General features: G+C 40.4%; 1 protein-coding gene across 10 annotated transcripts in view; it reads left to right on the forward strand.

Annotated features, from left to right (window-relative positions):
- The window catches only part of PDE1C (phosphodiesterase 1C), a 419,031-nt gene that overhangs the window by 307,081 nt on the left and 90,967 nt on the right, over positions 1-20,983 (forward strand). For all 10 annotated transcript variants that reach the window (XM_073332967.1, XM_073332968.1, XM_073332972.1 and 7 more), the window contains 3 exons: positions 1,189-1,255; positions 7,943-8,059; positions 12,719-12,859. In XM_073332967.1, coding sequence (XP_073189068.1) covers positions 1,189-1,255; positions 7,943-8,059; positions 12,719-12,859 — 325 coding nt within the window. The remainder of the gene's footprint in view (positions 1-1,188; positions 1,256-7,942; positions 8,060-12,718; positions 12,860-20,983) is intronic.

A 20,983-nucleotide genomic window follows, 5' to 3' on the forward strand; every position in this document is an offset into this window, starting at 1 on the left:
TGTCACTGCTAATAACTGTATAAATGTATTTCCATTAGGTCTTATGCTGTTTACGTGTAGGGAAGGGTGCAGTCAGCACCTATGGCCTTATTCAGCAAAGCACTTAAGCATGTGTTTAACTTTGAGCACCTGTACAAACCTATTAAAGTCAATGGCACTTGAGCACACACTTCAAGTTTAACACATGCCCAAGTGCTTTGTTGAATTGGGGCATAGGTGCTAATTACTAGAGCTGGGCAAAATCTTTTGTCCTAAACTTTTTTCAGTGAAAAATGTAGCTTTGACAATACTAAAATTTTTTGTGATTTTGTGTTGGTTTCACCAAGTTGTTTGTTTAGAGAGAAAAAACAACATATTCAGAAGCATTCTGATTTTTTTGATTCAAAATGACTTTTTGCTTCGCAATTCCCTTTAATTTTATTTTTAAAAAATTCAAAAATATTAAATATGCTCAAAACTGACCTGATACACTTAGTTTTCTGTTGAGCAGAGTATTTAATTTGACCCAAATTTACATTTTTTCGATGTTTTAATTCACTGATTTTTTTTTAATTCACTTTTGGTTCAACCCAAAGCAAATATTTATTTTGAGGTTTTGGACTTGCCAACAAGCCAAAAACAAAAATCAAATTATTTACCCAGCTTTTCTGATTACACCCTTTGTGCACACCTACACACACAAACAACACAAAACTGTTTTAAAAAACAAAGTAATCGGCAGGAAAAGCTGTACCATTCAGGAGCTGAATAAGTCCAGTCAACAGACTTGATATGTTTACTGAAGCTCTATCTTGAAATGCATTCTGCCCTGGGCCAGCAAGGACTGAGAGGGTGGAAGACACAGTGTGGTCAGTTGCTGTAGGAGAATGGGAAAGTCTTGCATTGCTGAAGAGCAGCCCCTCTGCTAGATCAAGATGAGGCAGATGCTGAGTGAAATCCAATCTAGTCCTACTTGTCCAGGAAGACTGTGGCCCTAGTATGTGTCATGGACCGGGAAGGATGTAAAATGAGGAAAATTGAGGTCATCCTTAGGACTCTATTAAAGATACGGACGATATGTGCAGGGAAGGATGAAGAAGAATTGCAATCTGTTTTTCTTGAATAAATTATGTCTCCTGAAAAGAACTCAAATGAATCCTTGGTTTTCTATTTTGTTTTTCTGTTCATTTACTTATTTTATTTTGGTAGAATGTACAGACGGACATCAAATATGGTTGGCCTGAGCTACCCACCAGCTGTAATTGGAGTGCTAAAGGTAATACTGATGAAAGTGTCTTTTAACAAATGTTGGTAAGGCACTGTGATATTTTGGTGGGAGGTCTTTGTACTCACCCTCTCATCCTCTCTGAAGTTTAATATAGTTCACAAACATTAATCATTTACTGACCTAAGGGAAAATCCTTCCTGTTGAGAAAAAACAGATCAGGGTTCTGGCCATTTTCAAGTGGCAAAGATGACTAGGAGGATGAGGTCATAGCTCTGTGGGAGGTTACAATACTCAGGGCAACTGAGAACTGAGTGGGATGCTGAAATCAACTTGAGACTTTGATAGTAAATAAAGAAAACTACAATGCACGAGTTTAACTGAGGAATAACCTGTTCCCAGTTGTGTGCTTTTAAATGGGAAGATTGAGCTGTTATAGTGGTAATGTGTTACATTTGTGATTCCTGTTCATGTCAACAAGGACCATGGAGATCATGAACCCACTGGCAGTTTATGTGAACTATTGAGAAAAACCAGGCATGATGTCCTAATGGGTAATGCCTTTATACAAGTCTTTGCTATATTAGGGATGAGTGAGTCAGCACTAACCTTTGTCTTTTTCTGTGTTGAACTGAAATATGCTTTGAAGAGATTCTGCCACTTCAGTACTGTAGGTTAGCCTGTCTGTAGATTGGATATCCAGCCCTTTACAATGAGACAGGCACAAACACATAGTTTCACTTCTTACTATAGGCTCAACAAGGTAAGGGCTGAACAGTGGCCTTGTGTTTAAGGCAGCGGATTATGAGTCAGAAGACATGAATTTGTTTTCCAGCTCTACCACAGCCATGAGATATGTGGCATAGGCGCCATGTTCTACTCCAGTTGAAGTTAATAGGATAACTCCCTTTGAAGTAAATGGAGCAGGATCTAACCCAGAATCTTTCTGTGCTTCAACTTCTTTATATGTAAAATAGAGAAACACTATTTCCCTGCATCACAGAAGAGCAGTGAAGCCCAGGCACTTTGAAATCCTCCCTCAATGTAGGGCATTATGGTCCTGTCTTGCTTCTTTGGGTGAAATCCTGCCCCCATGAGACTCAATGCCAAAACTCCCAACTTCAACAAGGCCAGGGTTTCACCCTTAGTGTTCTGAATTATTTTATCATGAAACACTGAACAAGCATGGTTAACCTTCACTTTGGGCTTGTCTACATGAACAGTTAGTTTGCAGCAAGCTGGGGTGTGAATCTACCCGCATTATACTGCCACGGTCTAACTGTTCGTATGCACCCTGCTGATCTGCATTAACAGTTTGAGCTAGTCTCTTTGAACTGGACTAGATCAAAGTGCATTAGCGGACTGTTAATGTGCATCAGCAGGGTATATATGAACAGTTAGACCATGACAGGTTATCACAGGGTAGATTCACACCACAGCTTGCTGGGAACTATGTGTTTGTGTAAACAAGTGCTCAGAGCAACAGAACAGCTCTGAGAGGGTCTACACTCATTTAGCTGTCCTCTTCACTCCCAACACTGTTTGTCATGCTGAACCCTCATTCCATTAGTCTGTTTGTTTCTTGTAAACACAGAGCAAATTCTCTTTGCTGTAATGATACATTTTGAACTATAATTCTGTAGTTATAAAAAAACCCAAAGCCTATGTTTTGATTGCTGACTTTAAAAACTGGGACATTTCAGGTGTTCTCAAAGAAGTTCCTGGGATATAGACCATCATATGAAAAAGTAGGACTGACCGGGTAAAAATGGGACACAAACACTTTACCATTTGAAATCTGTGGCAAAACTCTCATTGTATTCACAATCAAGCCGTATATTATTTTTATTATTATGATTCTTATTTTAATTTTAAAAATTCCAATATTTGTATAAATTATGGATGTCTATACGTACAAATACACATTATTATTATTATTATTATTATTAACTCGTTTGCTTCCCTGACTGGTGTCAGTGACTTATAAAACAAAATAAACACCTAAAACCAGTGAAGCTTTTAAAAGGACTGTGTGGATGCTTTGTGCACTGTTTCCCCCCATCTCTCCTATTCCCCACCCATTCTCTTGAATAGCTCAAAGAGTTTGGACTTAGTCTTTTGCAGGGGGGGTGTTTATTTGCTTCTCTTGCCTAGTCCCACTGATAGTGTTTGAAAACCAAAAGCACAATTTATGATTTCTCTTCTAAGGCTCAGTCCACAACTCACCTCCCTAAGAGCTTGACCCCATCCTCAGTGCTTGTAAAATCAGTTGCTGTGTAGAAGATGATTTACCAAGATATGTGAAAATGACTCTCTGAGAGCAGGACTGAGACCCCAGTGTCCCCTGTTGCTCTCTGACTCTTTCTGGGACCTTCACCAGGCTCTGCGTGGGTTTTTCACTCTGAGGCACAAGCTTGATCCTTGAAGGACTCTATATCCAATGCCATTCACTCCAGGAGGAATTCTGCATGTGGGAGGTTGTGGGGATCAGGCCCAAATTATGGTCAGATGTAATCACAGTACTTTGGTCTTATTTAACTGTCCTGCTAGTTGGATAATGGCTGCATGGTACTTATAGCTTATAAGCCTTGTTTGCATCTTTTCCTTCAGGCCTGATCTTAAGGGGCGGATGCTCAGCTGGTGTAAATTCTCATCTCTCCATGGCTTCAATGTAGTGATGACAGTTTATACCAGCTGAGGATCTGCCTCTACGTCTCTTACACAAGTGAAATTTCCAATGAGATTTTAGTCTTGCTAAAAGTGAAGGAATATTCCACACAGAGTCTGTTGTTTAATAACACTCAGCATAATGTTATGTCTAGCTGATCTCCTTCCTCGTCCCTGGGACGCAGTGCCAAAGCCATCCATACACATGCATAAATAAAATGCAATCATCTTTCTTTTTCGATTAAAGTGCCTTGGGAAATTGGGAGCCAACCTGCAACAGAGATTAAGTGTGGAGGATAACGTCCAATTTAAAGATGTAAATCTTTAATGCACAGTTAAAGGAGTGTAAATCAGCTAGGCATGAATATGCTCAGGCTGGCTGCACCACAAAGTTGTCAGCAATCAGGAATGCTGGTCTCAGGCCAAAGATGGCTGCACTGCTGATCTGTATAGCATTCTCCCAGCTATACCTTCTCTAGCACCTTTTCTTATTTTGCTAGGAAGAGGAGGGCACATGACATTTCAAAAACACCTTCCTCTCGGACAAAACGTAACTATGGGCTATATCCCACATGGTGCTGAGTGCTCTCAGTTCCCACTGACTTCAAAGGTGACGATGGCGCTCAGTGCTTTGCAGGAGTGTTCAGAATCTTGCCGAATTGAGTCTTATAAACTAAGCTTAACGCTTACTCCTACTGTACCCACCATCTCTCCACCCTCAGCTCTGCTATATAATTTATAGTTCAGTAGAAGGCGCAGGGGGAACTGAATGTGGATATCTACCCCTCTTACCAACGTTGGCAGTTAACACTACTGTGATTTTTCTCCTACTCTGTCGTTTTCCGGAGAGCCCGAGGGAATATATTTAGTGTATAAAAAAAAAAGTTGAAGAAAATTAGGGTCATGTTAACTCTTGGATATACAATAGCACGTGTGACGTAGGAGTGATATTAAAACCAGCATGAACTGAACACCACTTGGATCTGGTTTTCAGCATTACTGGAGGGAGAGGGTGTCTAATTGTTTCCCCACTATTCCTTATATTTTTATATTTTTGTATTTATTTTATGTCTTTAAATTGCAATTGAAATAAAAACCCACCCATTTAAAAAGTTGTAGGCTCCCTGATGCTAAACTTATACTAGCATAATGATGGGCATTCAGCATAATTAAATATACAGGTAACAAATCTATTGAGTGTTTGACTTTTGATACAGTTCTCTAATTCGATGAATAAAATATTGAAAAGATAAAGGTACTTTTTTGTTCAGATAGAGACCTCAGTGCTGCATAGAGTCCCCCCAGTTGTATTTGAAATTGGCTATGTAAATAGGTCAATGTTAAATGGCAGGATGGGAAAGGAAGATGTGGGAGAGGTTGCAGGCCTACATATAGCTTAAAGGTCTGCATAAATCCCTTGAAAAATATTCCAGTTGTATTTGGGTATTATACCTGATGAACATGTACAAATTTGTCAGTAAATACTTTGTGCTTTGTGGGCTTGGTCTGTTGTATTAATTTAGATGGAATGTATGGCCCCACAGAGTCAAAGGTGTTAATGTGACAAAGTCACTGTCCAACATGTGCGGTTTGGTACACAGAGACCGCAGCCTGCTTAGTACCAAGGCAAACACACCATTAGAAATTCATTTAACCTTTTATTAAAGATAGAGGGAAAAAAGGAAAAACTGTTAAAACATTTGAAATGTAAAGTATTAAATAAGGTTTTCATTTTAACAGCATCCCTGGTTCCCTTTCCTTTTATCTGTAGAGTCTTTAGAATGAATATTCCCCTGTTTGACAGTCTTTTAGATGGCATTAAATATGGCAATAACTGGCCTTTTTGGGGAAAAGAGATGAAGTTAGTTGAGAGAAGCTGGAACTGTTGTTAAAGTCCGATCCTGTATCTTAAAAAGCAAAACAAGGCAAATATATGAAAGAGGGGAGAGAAAAGAACAGCAAAAATAGAAAATGCAGCTTCCATCGCTGGTATTAACTTTAGTTGCAACCTCGCTGGAGATATACAGGTAGGGTACATGGTCTTATTAGCCACTCTGAGACCTGGTAAACTCGTACCAGCATCGAGTCATTTAGGGCACTGCTTGTATCTGCCACTCTGGTCACAGGTTTACAGGAATGTTGCAAAATGTACAGTCTTGGCCAGCTAAGCCAAACCCTTATTAGACAAGGCAAAAGGCGAGAGATAGGAAAGATAAGAAACAAGGTGTGGAAGGAAAAGGACTCACTCTGTGTGTGTGTGTGTGTGTGTGTGTGTGTGTGTGTGTGAGAGAGAGAGAGAGTCAGACTCACATCCCAGTTGGGATTGAGCTGTTGGAAGTAGCAATATCATCTGACTCCCGCTCTCTGGCCTGGTTAGGACATCTCTCAAGATAAGGATGATGAGGGCCCAGTAGTATTATGGTAGGTCACAGGAGACAGCAGGGGTAGCAGCCATCATGGTAAAACTTGCTCCTTAGGTGTTCTCCTGTCTCTGTCAGTGGTTGTTTGCAATCAGGTTCTGCTAATTTCCCCCAAGTCTTTTTCTTTTTAACAATCCTAAAAAGGAGTAATGGGTGGAATGGCCTATCCCCTCATTTATTTGTTCACTGGTTAGGCCTAATTTCTGACATACTGATTTTGTTCCATTGATTTTCAGTCCCACACTTTTTTTTTAATTTGGCATGATCTTAACACAGTCCATGAGCTTTACCAATAGGCCTTTTTTGTTTGGATTAATTCAGTCTTTCTGCCTTTCTTTTGCACCTTTTCCCATCAACATTTGTTGTTATAAGTTATTGTGACCTTTTATAAACTTTCAGTTTTACAGACGTGGTCATTCAAAGGTTACTTCTACATCCTTTCCATCCCTTGCCCAGTGGAAATGTAATGATTCCTCTGCCAGGGGTGCCTTTACATCCTCAGAGGTAGGAACCAGAACTGGTCCTGTGTGCTTGGGGTTTGACAGTTTGCCAGTTAAAACAATCTCAGTTTGCACTCAGACTCTCTGGCAAGCTCCTTCAGTGGGTGTTTGCCTAATGAATTAGTAAAAACTGAGTAACAGCCAGTGGAAATTGGACCTCAGGCATCAGATATTTCTTCCGTTATTGTGCCACAAGAGAAACTGCTCTTTCTGTGTTTCTAGGTCAGACTGAAGCATGAAATGTATTTCATGCTTCGGGGAGCCGCCTCTTGTGAGAACTGCAGAGAGAGACTCTGCAGACTTGGGAGGTTCTGACACAACAGGTGCCTTTAAAATCTCAACATTCACCATTCTAAGTTGGCTCAGTACCCACAGTCTTTTCCTAGACTTAGGAGAAAGCACAGAACTGCAACCAATGCAAAGATATAGTAGATGCTGAATATGCAACAGTGCCGACTGTAGACTGTATAGGCATTGTAATGGTGGGGTGCTTACCCAAGCCAGGATTCCAAATCTTTTGACATTCAGCCTTTGCTGATCATAGTTAGATATCATGAGTGACCATAATTTAAAAAAATCATTTTTGAATGCACATTTTTTGTTAAACTCCTGCCAGATCTGCCATGATCATAACACATAACACATTGCAGGGGTTCTCAAACTTCATTGCACTGCGACCCCGTTCTAACAACAAAAATTACTACACGACCCCAGGAGGGGGCGGGGAATGAAGCCTGAGCCTGCCTGAGCCCCGCCGCCCTGGGCAGGGAACCCAAAGCTGAAGCCCAAGGGTGGGGGGCTTTTAACCTGAGCCTCACCAACCACAGGTGAAGAAGCCCTCAGGCTTGGGCTTCGTCCTGGGGCAGTGAGGCTTGGGCTTCGTCCCCAGACTGCAGCAAGTCTAATGCCAGCCCTGGCAACCCATTCAAATGGGGCCATGACCCACTTTGGGGTCCCGACCCACAGTTTGAGAACTGCTGAAATAGAACATGCGCTGATTAAATGAAACTAGAGGAATCCAGAAGCAGTGATGAATTTCTTTCATATTCCGCAAAGTGATGCTTTCCTGATTGTTAAAGTTTTAAAGTGGCAGAAATTATATAATTATAAAATAAATGACTGTATTAACACCTTTTTTCCACACTTTGCAGAATGTAGACAAATGGTCCTTTGATGTATTTGCACTGAATGATGCTAGTGGGGATCATGCACTGAAATTCATTTTCTATGAACTTCTCACACGCTACGATCTGATCAGCCGTTTCAAGGTTAGTAAATCTGAGATGAGACTTTTCTTCCCAACTCCCCAGAAGATCACCGAAGGAAATAAATTCAAACTTTATTCAAACTATATTCCACCCATACTTTTACTGTAACTTTTATTATGTTGGAGCAGTAGTTCCCCGAATATGATTAAAATACTTTCCTACGCGCTACAGATGTCTGCTAAACCATGCATTTAATTGGACTGGGGCTCAAATACGTTCCCTTCAAAGTCATCAAGAAACTTTTTTGGACTTTTGCAGGGCTGCATTACAGTCCTGGAATATAATTCAGTCACATTTCCTCTTCAAGAATGAGCTGTGTTTTCACCATTTCAAGAGATTGCCGTGTTGTACTTGAGTCCCTCATCATGGTAGAAATTATAGCTTAGATGAGTCCATCACTAAATAACTGTAATTTTTAAGAGAGATCCTGGCTAAACTGTACCTGGATCATTGGGAATACCCAACTGTACTCCTGTGTGCTGTGAAATCTGCTGATTTAATCACTGTGCAAACAAGCATTGTTGATGCACTACTGATAGTTGATTGAACAACTTGTTCTGGCTACAGGTTCATGTTTAGTGTTATCGAATTACTGATACAATGAATGCATTTTAGAAGAGTTTTCAATGGGGAATACAGTGGGCTTAAAATCTCAGGATACATTTAATCTTGGCCATTCTTCAGAGCTGCGACTGTGTCATTTTTAGTATGGATGCTGCCACAATTTAAATAGTAACTGTCTTGTCTTCCCTCAAAATTAAATAGTGCTATTTCTCTTGCTTCCTATCAAGCATACCATGTTCATGACTGTGATGGGTTGGACCCCCTTTCTGGGGTGCCACCTGATGTGTTGGGGTCCCACTGAGCCTACCTGTTCCAACAGCCTGGGTTCCCCTTACTCTATGCTGCTCTGACAGGCTCTCTGGCCCCTTTCCAGCACACACACAGGTCGGGACACACCCAGCTGTAGAATCACACAGAGTCTGCAATCAGCTTTCTGTGGGAGGACTGAGCTCGGGGAATTGCCTAGCACTCTGAGGCATACGCCCTCTGGAGTGTAAACCCAAAGTTATTTGGTCTTGCAGTGTATAGAGATCTATACAGCGTAAGCTCATGAAATTTGCTCCCTCCCTCAATGTGGAGGAAGATATGCACAGTTTCCCCCTCCACCCCCAGTTATGAATTGCACAAACTGGGTTTTGGAATAAACAAAAAACAAGTTTGTTAATTACAAAGGTAAATTTTATGTGATTATAAGGGACAGCAAACAGATCAAAGCAGATTACTGAGCAAATAAAACAAAACACGTAAACTAAGCTTAATACACTAAGGAATACTGGCTACAAATAATTTCTCACCCTAAATGTTGTTTCAAGCAGGTTGCAGAGTTTCTTGAAGGTAAACTGCACCACATGCATCTTAAATCTTCAGGCATTCCTGTCAGGGTTCCTTCCCCACTCTGAACTCTGGGGCACAGATGTGGGGACCCGCATGAAAGATCCCCTAAGCTTATTTTTACCAGCTTAGGTTAAAAACTTTCCCAAGGCACAAACTTTACCTTGTCCTTGAACAGTATGCTGCCACCACCAAGTGATTTAGACGGAGAACAGGGAAAGGACCACTTGGAGTTCCTATTTCCCCAAAATATCCCCCCAAGCCCTTACACTCCCTTTCCTGGGGAGGCTTGAGAATAAACAATATGAGCATGAACCAGCCTTGGATTTTTAAGACCCAAAAAACCCAGTCAGATTCTTAAAAATTAGAACTTTATTAGAAGAACAAAAAATATAAGAGAACAACACTGTAAAATCAGAATGGAAGATAATCTTACAGGCAGTCAGATTCAAAAAATAGAGAATCCCTCTGGGCAAAATCTTAAGTTACAAAAAGACACAAAAACAGAAATACACATTTCCTCCAGCACAGTGAATTTACAAGCCAAAACAAAGAAAACCTAACATATTTTCTAGCTAGATTACTTACTAACTTTACTGGAGTTGGAGGGCTTGCATCCTTGATCTGTTCCCCGCAAAGGTATCACACAGACAGACAAAAACATTCCCCCCACCCCCTCCAGATTTGAAAGTATCTTGTCTCCTCATTGGTCATTTTGGGTCAGGTGCCAGCGAGGTTACCTTAGCTTCTTAACCCTTTACAGGTGAAAGGATTTTGCCTCTGGCCAGGAGGGATTTTATAGCACTGTATACAGAAAGGTGGTTACCCTTCCCTTTATATTTATGACAATTCCTTTACAGGCTGACCTTTCTTGCCTGGTCTCAGCCCCTGCCTCCCCCAGCTCAGTTCCTTTGTTTCTTCCGGTGTTTTCAGCAGTCTTCCTTCTTGGGCGGGGTGGTTGTGGAGAAAAGCCTAGATTAACTCACTCCCCAGCCTCAAATAGGATTTGCATATGGTGGGAATGCTTTGCTTCCTAGTTTGAACCCCATCCCCTTCCCATGGAAAAGTACCAGCATTTCAAGATGCTATCCTGTACCAGGTGAAATGATCACATGACCCTGCAGTGTCAAAGCAACATCTTAGGAAACTTCTCAGGAAGGAGGGAGATTAGTATCTTCACAGTCCTACTATCCTTCCTAATGGCCCATCCAGACTGATTGCATACTGTCTGCTGGGCATTCCCCAAGTACACACACAGTTGTAATTGTTACATGGTCAATATTCCTAACTTCAGATACAGAAATTATGCATGCATGCAAATTGGATAATCACATTCAGTAGATCATAACTGACATAACTTTCCAATGATACCTCACATGGTCCATCTTGCATAAAACATATCTTAGTTATGCCATATTCATATCATATCAATGTTTCTATGAAGAATATGGAGCATAATGTTACAATGATACATGTATTCTGACTAGAATTTGTACTTTTCAGAAAGAAGCTCTATGAATGATTAATCTTTTCTCAATACTTGTTTTTTGTAAGCACTGTGATCAAGTCCTTGAACTAGAACACACAAAACCTTTTATCACTTTCCCCACATAAATTTCATCCACAGAGCCAGCTACTGATGTCTGCTTCATTCAGCCTTTCAGATCTGTACTGTTCAAGTTTCACTTCTGCACAGTTGTGTCTTATTGACCAGAGCTATCAACAGGACAGTAATAGAGATATACTGTACATCTGAGGGACTACTTAGCAAGCTCTCTCTCTCTTCATTCAGGCAAATACTTTATCCTTATCTTCCTTGACAGATCTTTGCTTGTCCTGCCACCACTCAAGCTTTATATTACTTCTTCAGCTGTATGGAGAGCATGAATCATTTCAAGCCTTCAGTTCTGTTGAGGTCTTGAGGCTGTTGCAAAAATGGAAGTAGTAGATGCACCACTGATACTATTTCTATATGCATCTACCCTTATTTTCTCTCACACTTTTTCGAGGACACCTCATTCCGGTGTGCCATGTACGCTGAATGTTTTCACTGACCTCATTCTCTAGAGTCTTGAGTTTCATAGCTTGGGAAAGGAATTAAACAGTCAAGCGTAAAACAAAATTTGAGATTGGTGACCTAGTGGTGTCCAGTTCCAGATGCTGCCGAAGCTGGGTTTTATATTCCAACCTTGGATAGTATTCTCAATTAAATCTGGAACATGAACAAAAATGGTGGAAACCTCACAAGGAAAAAATAACTGTTCTCATGAGACTTTTCACCCTTTTGCCTTGGCCAAATTCTTTCTCTGACCCGTACTTCCCTGGCACCTGTCTTGCCCTGAGGTTCCCACTAACTATTGTTGTCTTCTAAGAAGAGACCCTCGAGTCTCCCACTCTTTGGGCTTCTTTAGGGACTGCCCCATATCTAAAGAGGATGTTCCCAGGGTGGTCAGATTCTGCCTTCCCCTTCCCCTCCCCCCCTCCCCCGACACACACAGTCCCACCATGCACACACAAGGCAGAGTTGTGTACAGTTTGCTTCTGGCTGGTAATGCCACTGAAAGTACAGATCCAGATAGCCACCACACAAGAACGTCTGAAATTGGTTTGAGCATGTGGTACTAACTTTGGAGAACAGATGTTGCCATTCCCTTGAATGTGTGGTTGGATTAGTGTCACTCTCCTCCCCAGGAAATCGCTTAATTTTGCCCTCACCTATGTGTATAGTATTACTATTGAAGTGAGTGAGTGTTGCAAACCTATCCTGGGTCTGAGGGCAGAATTTGGGAAATAGTTACTAAGCAGAGACTTAGGTAAATAATGCTTCTCTTATGGAATGTTTCAGTCTACCTCTAATATGTACCATTAATAACCTAAGCCATGAATTGTGAAGCAATGATGTATAACAATGGGTCATGAGAGAACAGACAAACACCTTGTGACCTATATTGAGACATTTCTTCAAGGGCAATCAATCAAGGGCTGTCTGTTGTTTTTTATTCTGCATTATGTCTTCAAACAGGCACGTAGTAGTGTACTGTCTTGTTAATGTGTATGTGTGTGTGATTCAGCCCTGACGTGATTAGGAATGGGTAAACTTCTTGATTTACTGTCAGTTTCCGCAGTGTCTGCTAAGCTGTTTTAGGTGATTTATTTATGTATAGACCACATTTTGGGGCACTAGATGAAAGTTACTCATAAAAATGCTAATAATTGAAGATAATTCTGTCCTCAGTGCATTTAACTTCATGTTTCCTTTTTTAGATTCCCATTTCTGCTCTTGTCTCCTTTGTGGAAGCACTGGAAGTTGGATACAGCAAACATAAAAATCCTTATCACAATCTAATGCATGCAGCAGATGTTACACAGACTGTACATTATCTCCTTTTTAAGACAGGTGTAGCGGTAAGTACGTGAATACCAGAATAATGAGACTGCAGCATTTCCACTCATTAAAGAGATTATATACAGTGGAACATATTCCTACTGTAGATGAACTTGGTGTTTCTAAGTGCTATGAAAATGAAAAGTGCTCTGTAGGTGCTCAGTATTATTGGAAAACTTGGATATAGTGAAATTCCTTTTATAGTGATTTTGGATATAGTGAAATTCTGTTTATAATGATCATGGAGTGGAAGGATGGTCTTGTGGTTGGAGTGCTAATCTTGGGAAACCTGCGATCAATTCCCTGCTCAGCCACAGACTCCCTGTGTGATCTTGGGCAAGTCATTTAGTCTCTTTGTGCCTCAGTTCCCCATCTTCAAAATGGGGATAATATTATTTACAAGGGTGTCATGAAGATAAACACATTAAAGACTATGAGAATCTCAGATAGTATGGTGATGGGAGCTATACAGATATCTACGATATATTGGTTATACTGAAACTCTAGTGAAGTAGAATGGCACAATCCCTCCTTGATAGAACTGGTGTAGGCCTTACCTCCTTTTGTCTCCTTTGAGGTGATGCATGCCCCTACGGTAACTGGAGGGGGTGCAGACCCTGCAGTTAAGAATGATTAGAAGTCAGGAAAACCTACAGCAAGAGAGACTAAAGAAGCTCAATCTGTTTAGATTAACAAAGAGAAGGTTAAAAGGTGACTTGATTGTGGCCTATAAATACCTATTCAGGGAAAAGATTTCTGATTACAGAGGGTTCTTTAATGTATCAGACAAAGACATAGCAAAATTAAGTGACTGGAAGCTGAAGCAAGACAAATTCAAACTGAAAGTCAAGTGCAAGTGTATAACAATGTACTTTAGAACAATGTACTTAGTAACGTGGTGAATCCTCCATTGTTTGAAGTCATTAAATCAAGACTGGATATCTTTCTAAAATATCCGATCTAGCTCAACCAGAAGTTACGGGCTTGGTGAAATTCTATGGTTTAGGTTATGCAGAAGGTCAGACTAGATGATCATAATGGTCCCTTCTGGCCTTAAAGTCTATGAGTCTTTGACAAAGAGGTTAATAGAAAATAGCATTAAACACTTTACAACATTTTCCATTGTTATTAGAGCTGGTCAAAAAATTTTCATTGAAACAGTTTTCTGTCAGAACATGTTATTTGGAGGAAACTGAATTTTTTTGTTGTGAAGTTGTACTGATTTTGGTAAAATTTTGTTTCAGAAAAAAATTGGAAAAAAGGGAATTTAAAAAATGTCAAAAATGGGATGTTTTGATATTTTCAGAAAGGAAACTTGATTTTTTTTAATGAGTCTGTTTTAAATTTACTTTTATTTATATGAAAATGCTTGAAATTGAAAGAACATTTCAAATTTATAAAAACAAAGTGCTTCAGTTGACCCAAAACAAAAACACAAATTAAAATTTCTTTCAGCAAAATAGACATTTTGGTTTTTCTTCCCAGTTTGGGATGAAACTGTTTTTTCTGAAAGCTTGACATTTTTCATGGAAGGGAAAAATTCCATTTTCCAACCCACACTAATTGGTATACAATTGAATGAATTGGTTGCTGTTGCTGTGACTAGTATGTTGTTAAATAAAATTGTGCTGTGCTTTATTTTTATTGAAATACGGTTCATTTACTGTAGAAACAGCCTACTTAAGCCCATACAATTGTGTTCTGCATGGACTCCTCCCATTGCAAGTATCCATGTACTACTTTCGAACAGAAACCAAAAAAGCCTTAGATTTCAAATGAAAAGTATCTTTTACATAACATCCTTTGATTCTTCAGAGTTTGTTATTAAACTTGTAATATTAGGACAAAGATAAAGAAACTCCCAGTTGCAAATGACTCAGCATTGTTAGGCCTGTTCTACACTAAAAAGTTAAGTGGACCCAGTTATGTCACTCAGGGGTGTGAAAACTCCACACCCCTGAGCGACATAGATAAGCTGACCTAACTTCCAATGTATACAACAGTAGGTAGGTGGAAGAATTCTTCTGTCAACCATGCTACCACCTCTCAGGAAAAACTCCTCCCATCAGCGTAAGTAGTATTTACACTGAAGCCCTATGGTGGCACAGCTGTCTCTGTTCTGTTGTAGCTTTTCAAGTGTAGACAAGCCCATATTAATGCTTGCATCTTCCTCCTCTCTTGTTGGTAAGACTTTAGTCTTCCTTTTCCCCAGCTGATAAATCTTGGAGATGATGATAGTTTCTGAGACTGCAACAGAGAGACCTAAAGAAATACTAAATCTGCTGTGCTGACTGTTAATAAAAGTTTCAGTACAGACATAATGCCGGATTCCAGTCTCACTCCTACCAGTTACTTCTGATTTCACTAAAGTAAGTGAGATAAGATTCAGACCCACAACTAACTACTACAAACCAGTCTAATATTCTTAACTGTTTCACTGCAGATATTTAGCATGTAGGTTAAAGAAAACCCACTGAAGGGCATAATTACTAAGGATATTAAAGCCATGTGTAATGTGAATTGCATTATGATGGTGAACCAACTGATTCCTTTCCTTTCCTCAAACAGCATAAAGATGGCACTCTTCCTACTTCCTACGGTGCAGTTCTGCTCAGAAAAGTGACTGTGTAAAAATGGCTCCTACTTATTCAACAGACCTACTGCCCGTGTGTTTTCAGGGTCATATTTGTTACTTTATTATTTTTGGCATGTTAGTACTGTAGCACCATCACAGCTGTGGGAGAGTGAGCTGTGTTCTTTTCTAGCTCATGCATCACCAACAGAACGCTGTAAGTTCCATATTCTGCTCTCTGTTACACTTGTTTGACTCCATTGAAGACAGCAGGGCTATGCAGGTGTGGTAAAAGGCAGAATTTGATGGATATGGTATAATCACAGAATCTGACCTGTTGAATCTTCATACAGATTACTTGGACCATCACCTTGTGTGGAGAAGGGGCTTGCGTGTTCCAATGATCCTCAAAGCTAAGTTATTGGGAGCTTCATGTTCCCAGTAGGGTCTCCCAAGGCGAACAGGTCTGAGGAGAGGTCATAGACAAAGCACAGTCCAATCCCCCAAGTCCTCAATGGTGGATCAGGCGTAAGAGGGTCCTCGGATCTCAACGGCTGTGAAAGCGGATGAAGGCTGCAGCAAGTGGAGATCTCCAGTCATCTTGGACTTTCCCTGCCACTGGGCCCCAGACTTCCAACTTGTCATGATCGTGTGGTCGCTATAGGCACACCAGCTTCCCCACGTTAAAAGAAATCATGCGCAGGCTTCTATCATGGGAAATAACATCTTTCCAACCTTCCAAGCCCTGTGGCAACAGACTAGTGGTGACGGGGACAGGATTAGTGGATCTGGCAGTCCCAAGCCATGAATCTGCACATAGGTGGTGGTAATTAGATGGTCGTCTGGCACCAGGACTGAGACAGGGTTCAATTCGGCAGCTACTATTATGACTGAGCAGTCCTCTTTAGGATCCCCTCTGCTCATCCCACATGGGGAGGTGCCTTAAACCTAGGCTGTCTCATACACTCCTGGCTGGATTACCGCGTCCAGTGGGATCACTGCCTGCAATCAAAGCTATAAAAAGACAGTGACTTTTGCTACATGGAATGTTCGCACCCTGATGGGTAACAAAAATAATGTACAGCTGGAAAGAAGAACTGCTGTCGTTGCCAGGGAACTTGAAAGATATAACATCGACGTCGCTGCCCTGAGTGAGACAAGGTGCCAAGATGAAGGTCAACTGAGAGAAGAAGGTGGTGGTTACATCTTTTTCTGGCAAAAAAAATCTGTAGAGGACAGGCATATTCATGGTGTCAGTTTTGCAATTAGGAATAAGTTTGTCAGTCAGCTTACAGAATTTCTTGTAGGAATCAATGAACGTCTTATGACTTCGTCTTGAGCTCAGCAACAACCAGTCTGCTGCTGTCGTCAGCACGTATGCCCCAATGCTTGATTCTGTTGAGGATATCAAAGAACAATTCTATACAGATCTTGACAAAGTCTTGATCAACATTCCCAAGGAGCATAAGATCATTCTCCTCAGAGATTTTAACGCTAGAGTCGGGTGGGAGTCAGATCTCTGGAATGGCGCTATTGGAAAAGAAGGAGTAGGAAAGGCTAATTCCAATGCCATCCTCCTCCTGAGCAAGTGTGTAGAACATGGCCTGATCATCACGAACACGCTCTTTAGACTAAGTGAGAAGTATCAGACCACCTGGAGACACGCTTACTCCAGGCATCAGCACCTTCTTGACTATGTTATTGTTAGAGGAGAAATGCATTGCCCTTGAAGCTGAAAAGAGAGAGAAGGAAGGAAAAAGAAATAACTTTTTCCCAGCAGGCCACTGGCCTGCCACAAAATGTCTGTACCTACTGCAGGTGGATTTGCGGTTCCAGGATCGGATTCCTGAGTCATCTCAGGACCCATATATAAATCCGTGGCAGAGATCATCCTCGAAAATGAGGGATCACCAGTCACTGATGACGATACATGATACAGCACAACTTGGATTTTAAATCCAAGGATGAGACATGGCAGCTAGAAAAAAGTATCTTTTTATTTTTGAACTGAACAAACTGGATGTGAAGTCCGCTGAGAGAAAATAATCCTGGAACCCCAAAATGACATTTTTTCCAGGGGCAGTTTTCAGAGTGTAATTGCACTTTAACAATTTGTTACTGATACCGTTAAGTTAAAATCCATTCTCCCACATCTTAACTAACAGCTTGATCCCGATTCAGTGGACATCAGTGGGAAAACTTCTGTTGACTTGGATGGAATTAAGATCTGACCTTTTTAGTTCTTGTTCTTGCTTTCCTGAGAGTAGGTCATGAGCCAGCTAATAAAATATTTTTTTATGGGTTTTTATCAGCATGTGATAGTCTGTTAACTTCAGCATTGTTAGCTGGTGCTCCTAGTCATCTTTTGTTTTTAGAAGAAATATTTATGCTACTTATAAGATCAGAGAATGGATTTGGGTTGTCAGTTATTAAACAGAATGGAGCATAGAGATTTATACTGAGCTGGTGAATTTCATCTTCATATTTTTGGTGCCTTTGTTTTTGGCTTAAAGATTTTTGTGTTTGTTTTACAGTAAATTGTTCAATGTCCAGATCAATTTATTTTAAATGTTTTGCTTGAGTAGCCTCAACCGCCATGAGGTTGTTGACTTGCCTTTGACAATAACACTAATAGTAAGGCTGCAAGCCACTCCTTTGGGGGAAGGCAGAGGGGAAACAGACATACATAACAGATGTACAATGACCCAATAAAAATATATATAGGATCTATTTCCTTCCTCACGTTATCATCCAGCTCAGAATCTAAAAATAATTTTCTGAATGAGCTTTAGTGATTACAAATTAGATGATAACAAATTAGTGCCAACTGCTGACCTTGGGAATGTGCACGTGAGCAGTGTTTATTTCAATGGGAGTCCTATGTGTACACCCTAGGGCATTTTGGTATTATTTATTTTGATGGCTGCTAATAATATACAGTGCTGCCAGATCCTGCAATCTTTGCTGAGTTTTTTGTCTTTAGTCAAATTCCCTTGGATTGCAGTGACTATGATTGGTTTCAGTGGAAGTCTTGCGGTGCAAAGGTGGGGCTAGGAGCCGGGGGTGGGAGTTGAGCACCCGCCAGCCAGAGAGGAAGTTGGCGCCTATGTAGGAACTCCAAGTGAAGTCTGTAGGGCTTTCTGGTGAGCAAAGAATACAAGGTCAGGCTTATGCCTCGTGAATAATGACCGGTTTTTCACTAATATAATCCAAATAAAATGATAAGGCCTTAGGAATTGCCATGCTGGGTAGATCAGTAGTCCAGTATCCTGTCTTTGACAGTGGCCGGCTCCAGTTGCCGGACAGGAATGTGAAAATTTCTGTAATAGGCAATTATGCACTGGCATAGTGGAAGCTTGTGCTTAACCCAGGCACTTAGTGGTTGTTATGATGATGTATGCCCCTTAATGTCATTATTCTGTTTAGTTCCTACTGCGAATATTTTTTTTGTTCACATTAGTTTCTAAATATTTTTAAAATCTGGTCATGAACTCACTAATATCCCGCGGAAGTATTATTTATTGCATAAAAAAGTATTATCAGTTTTAATTGTGAGCCTTTAATTTCATCTGGTGACCTCTGTCCTAATATTATGGGGGGAAAGTAAAAAGGAGCCTCTGATTCATCTTCTCTATCCCATTCAGTATTTCAAAGACCTCCATCATGTCCCCCGTTATTTATTTTCTCTTTAAACTATGTAGTCCTAATCTCTTCCATCTCCCCTCAGGCAAAGGTCTTTTCATACCTCTAATCATTCTCCTTGTACTTCTCGAGACCTTTTATATATCTTTATTAGGTGGCGCGACCAGAAACGAACACAATATTCGAGGTGAAGAGCTGCCATCAGTATATATCAAGGCAGTATAATATTTTCAGTATTATCCTAATTTTGATGTACAAAGTTAATACTGGATTTTTTTAATGTTTATATTTCAGAGAATAAATACTCAAGCACACAACTTAGAAATATTTTTAAGAGTTGCACTGCATAGATATCTGTTTTTCTCTCGTTCTTCCTTTCTTTAATTACCTCTGTTGTTCAAGTGTGACTTAATTATTTTTTCCCCTTTATGAATATTATCTGATTAATCTTGATAATTATTGGGAATTACTGTGTGATCTCTTTGTGCAATCACACAGTTATATGCAAACCTTTAAACGATGAGAGCGCTTTCTGTACTTCTGCAATTTTTGATAATGGCACATTTCATAGGGCAGAGCTGTTAAACTGCTGAAGCATAAGATTTCTCTGACACTTGTGTTTGAACCAAATGGGGAGAAAAAACCTGCTGGCTTTTATGGTTAATAAGCCGATCATCATGACTATATGCGATCTGAAACTGATAACTTCTTTGGAATGAATGAACATAAACTCTGAGAAAAGGAATACGCTAATTATCTCCATCCTTCTCTTCTTTGTTTCATTTTCCTGTGTTTCCTGGCAATTCATTCCACTCACTTTTGCATTGGGAAGCTCATCTAGTCTTTTCTTGTTCTCACTCCCTATGCACACAGTGAGTCTTTTGTTTAGACCCTAGTGGCTCTTCTTAGTAGTTGATTCTTCATGTTTATTATGCCTTTGTGAACGACAGCCATGCCTCATTTCCCTTTCTTTGTTCCCCATTTGGGATCCAATGCTCATTCTTTGATTCATTTCTTTCTTTCCATCATCTTTGAAGAGTTTGTTCTGGATCATTTTTTGTCACCCCTTCAGAAATGAAAAACATTCACATTTCCTTGCTCTCTCCCCCCCCCTGTTTTCCCCCCACATGGGCGAGCCCTGCTGCTTTCTCAATCATTCTTAACGGCTTTGTTCTTTAAAGCTAGCCCCATTCTGCAAGATGAAGTCCACAAGTAAAAGGTAATATCTCCACTTGGATGGAGATTGTATCTGTTAAATGCCGGCTGCCTGGCATCATCTTTATTTTCTTTATTATGGTTGTAGTTGAAGTGGGGACTGAAAACTTTTGATCATTTACTAAAGGTTTCATTTTTCCCCTCTATTCACAGAGCTATTTTAACTATACGTTATTTACATTGAATTTTATTTGCCATCCACTGTTCTTCTGTAGTAACCCTAGGCTGTGTTTTCTGTGGGTGTTCTCAATAAATAGCGTTTTACTCCTGTCCTCAGTAACCTTCCTCTCCATTTCAAGACCCTGCATTGCGCTGATCTTGTTTGACCATGGAGGGCCTGATGGGATTTCAAGCCTGTTTAATGACTCTCCACCTACATCAGAGTAGTAACAGAGCTGAGAGAAGGGACTCCAGGAGCTGAGCAAACTGCTTCCATTTGGGAAATGAAAGACCACCTCTGGAGAATTGAAGTGTGGGTCTATTGCATGCTACTTCCTAGAGAACCAGCAGTCTGGCCATCCTGATGTAACTTAAGGTTATCAGAATTATGTTAAGAACATAATTCTGGCCATACTGGGTCACACCAAGGGTCCATCTAGCCCAGTATCCTGTCTTCTGACAGTAGCCAATGCCAGGTGCTTAAGAAGGAATGAACAGAACAGGAAATCATCAAGTGGTCCATCCTCTGTTGTCCATTCCCAGCTTCTGGCAAATA

The sequence above is a fragment of the Lepidochelys kempii genome, chromosome 2 (genome assembly GCF_965140265.1).
Source record: "Lepidochelys kempii isolate rLepKem1 chromosome 2, rLepKem1.hap2, whole genome shotgun sequence".
NCBI lineage: Eukaryota > Metazoa > Chordata > Testudines > Cheloniidae > Lepidochelys > Lepidochelys kempii.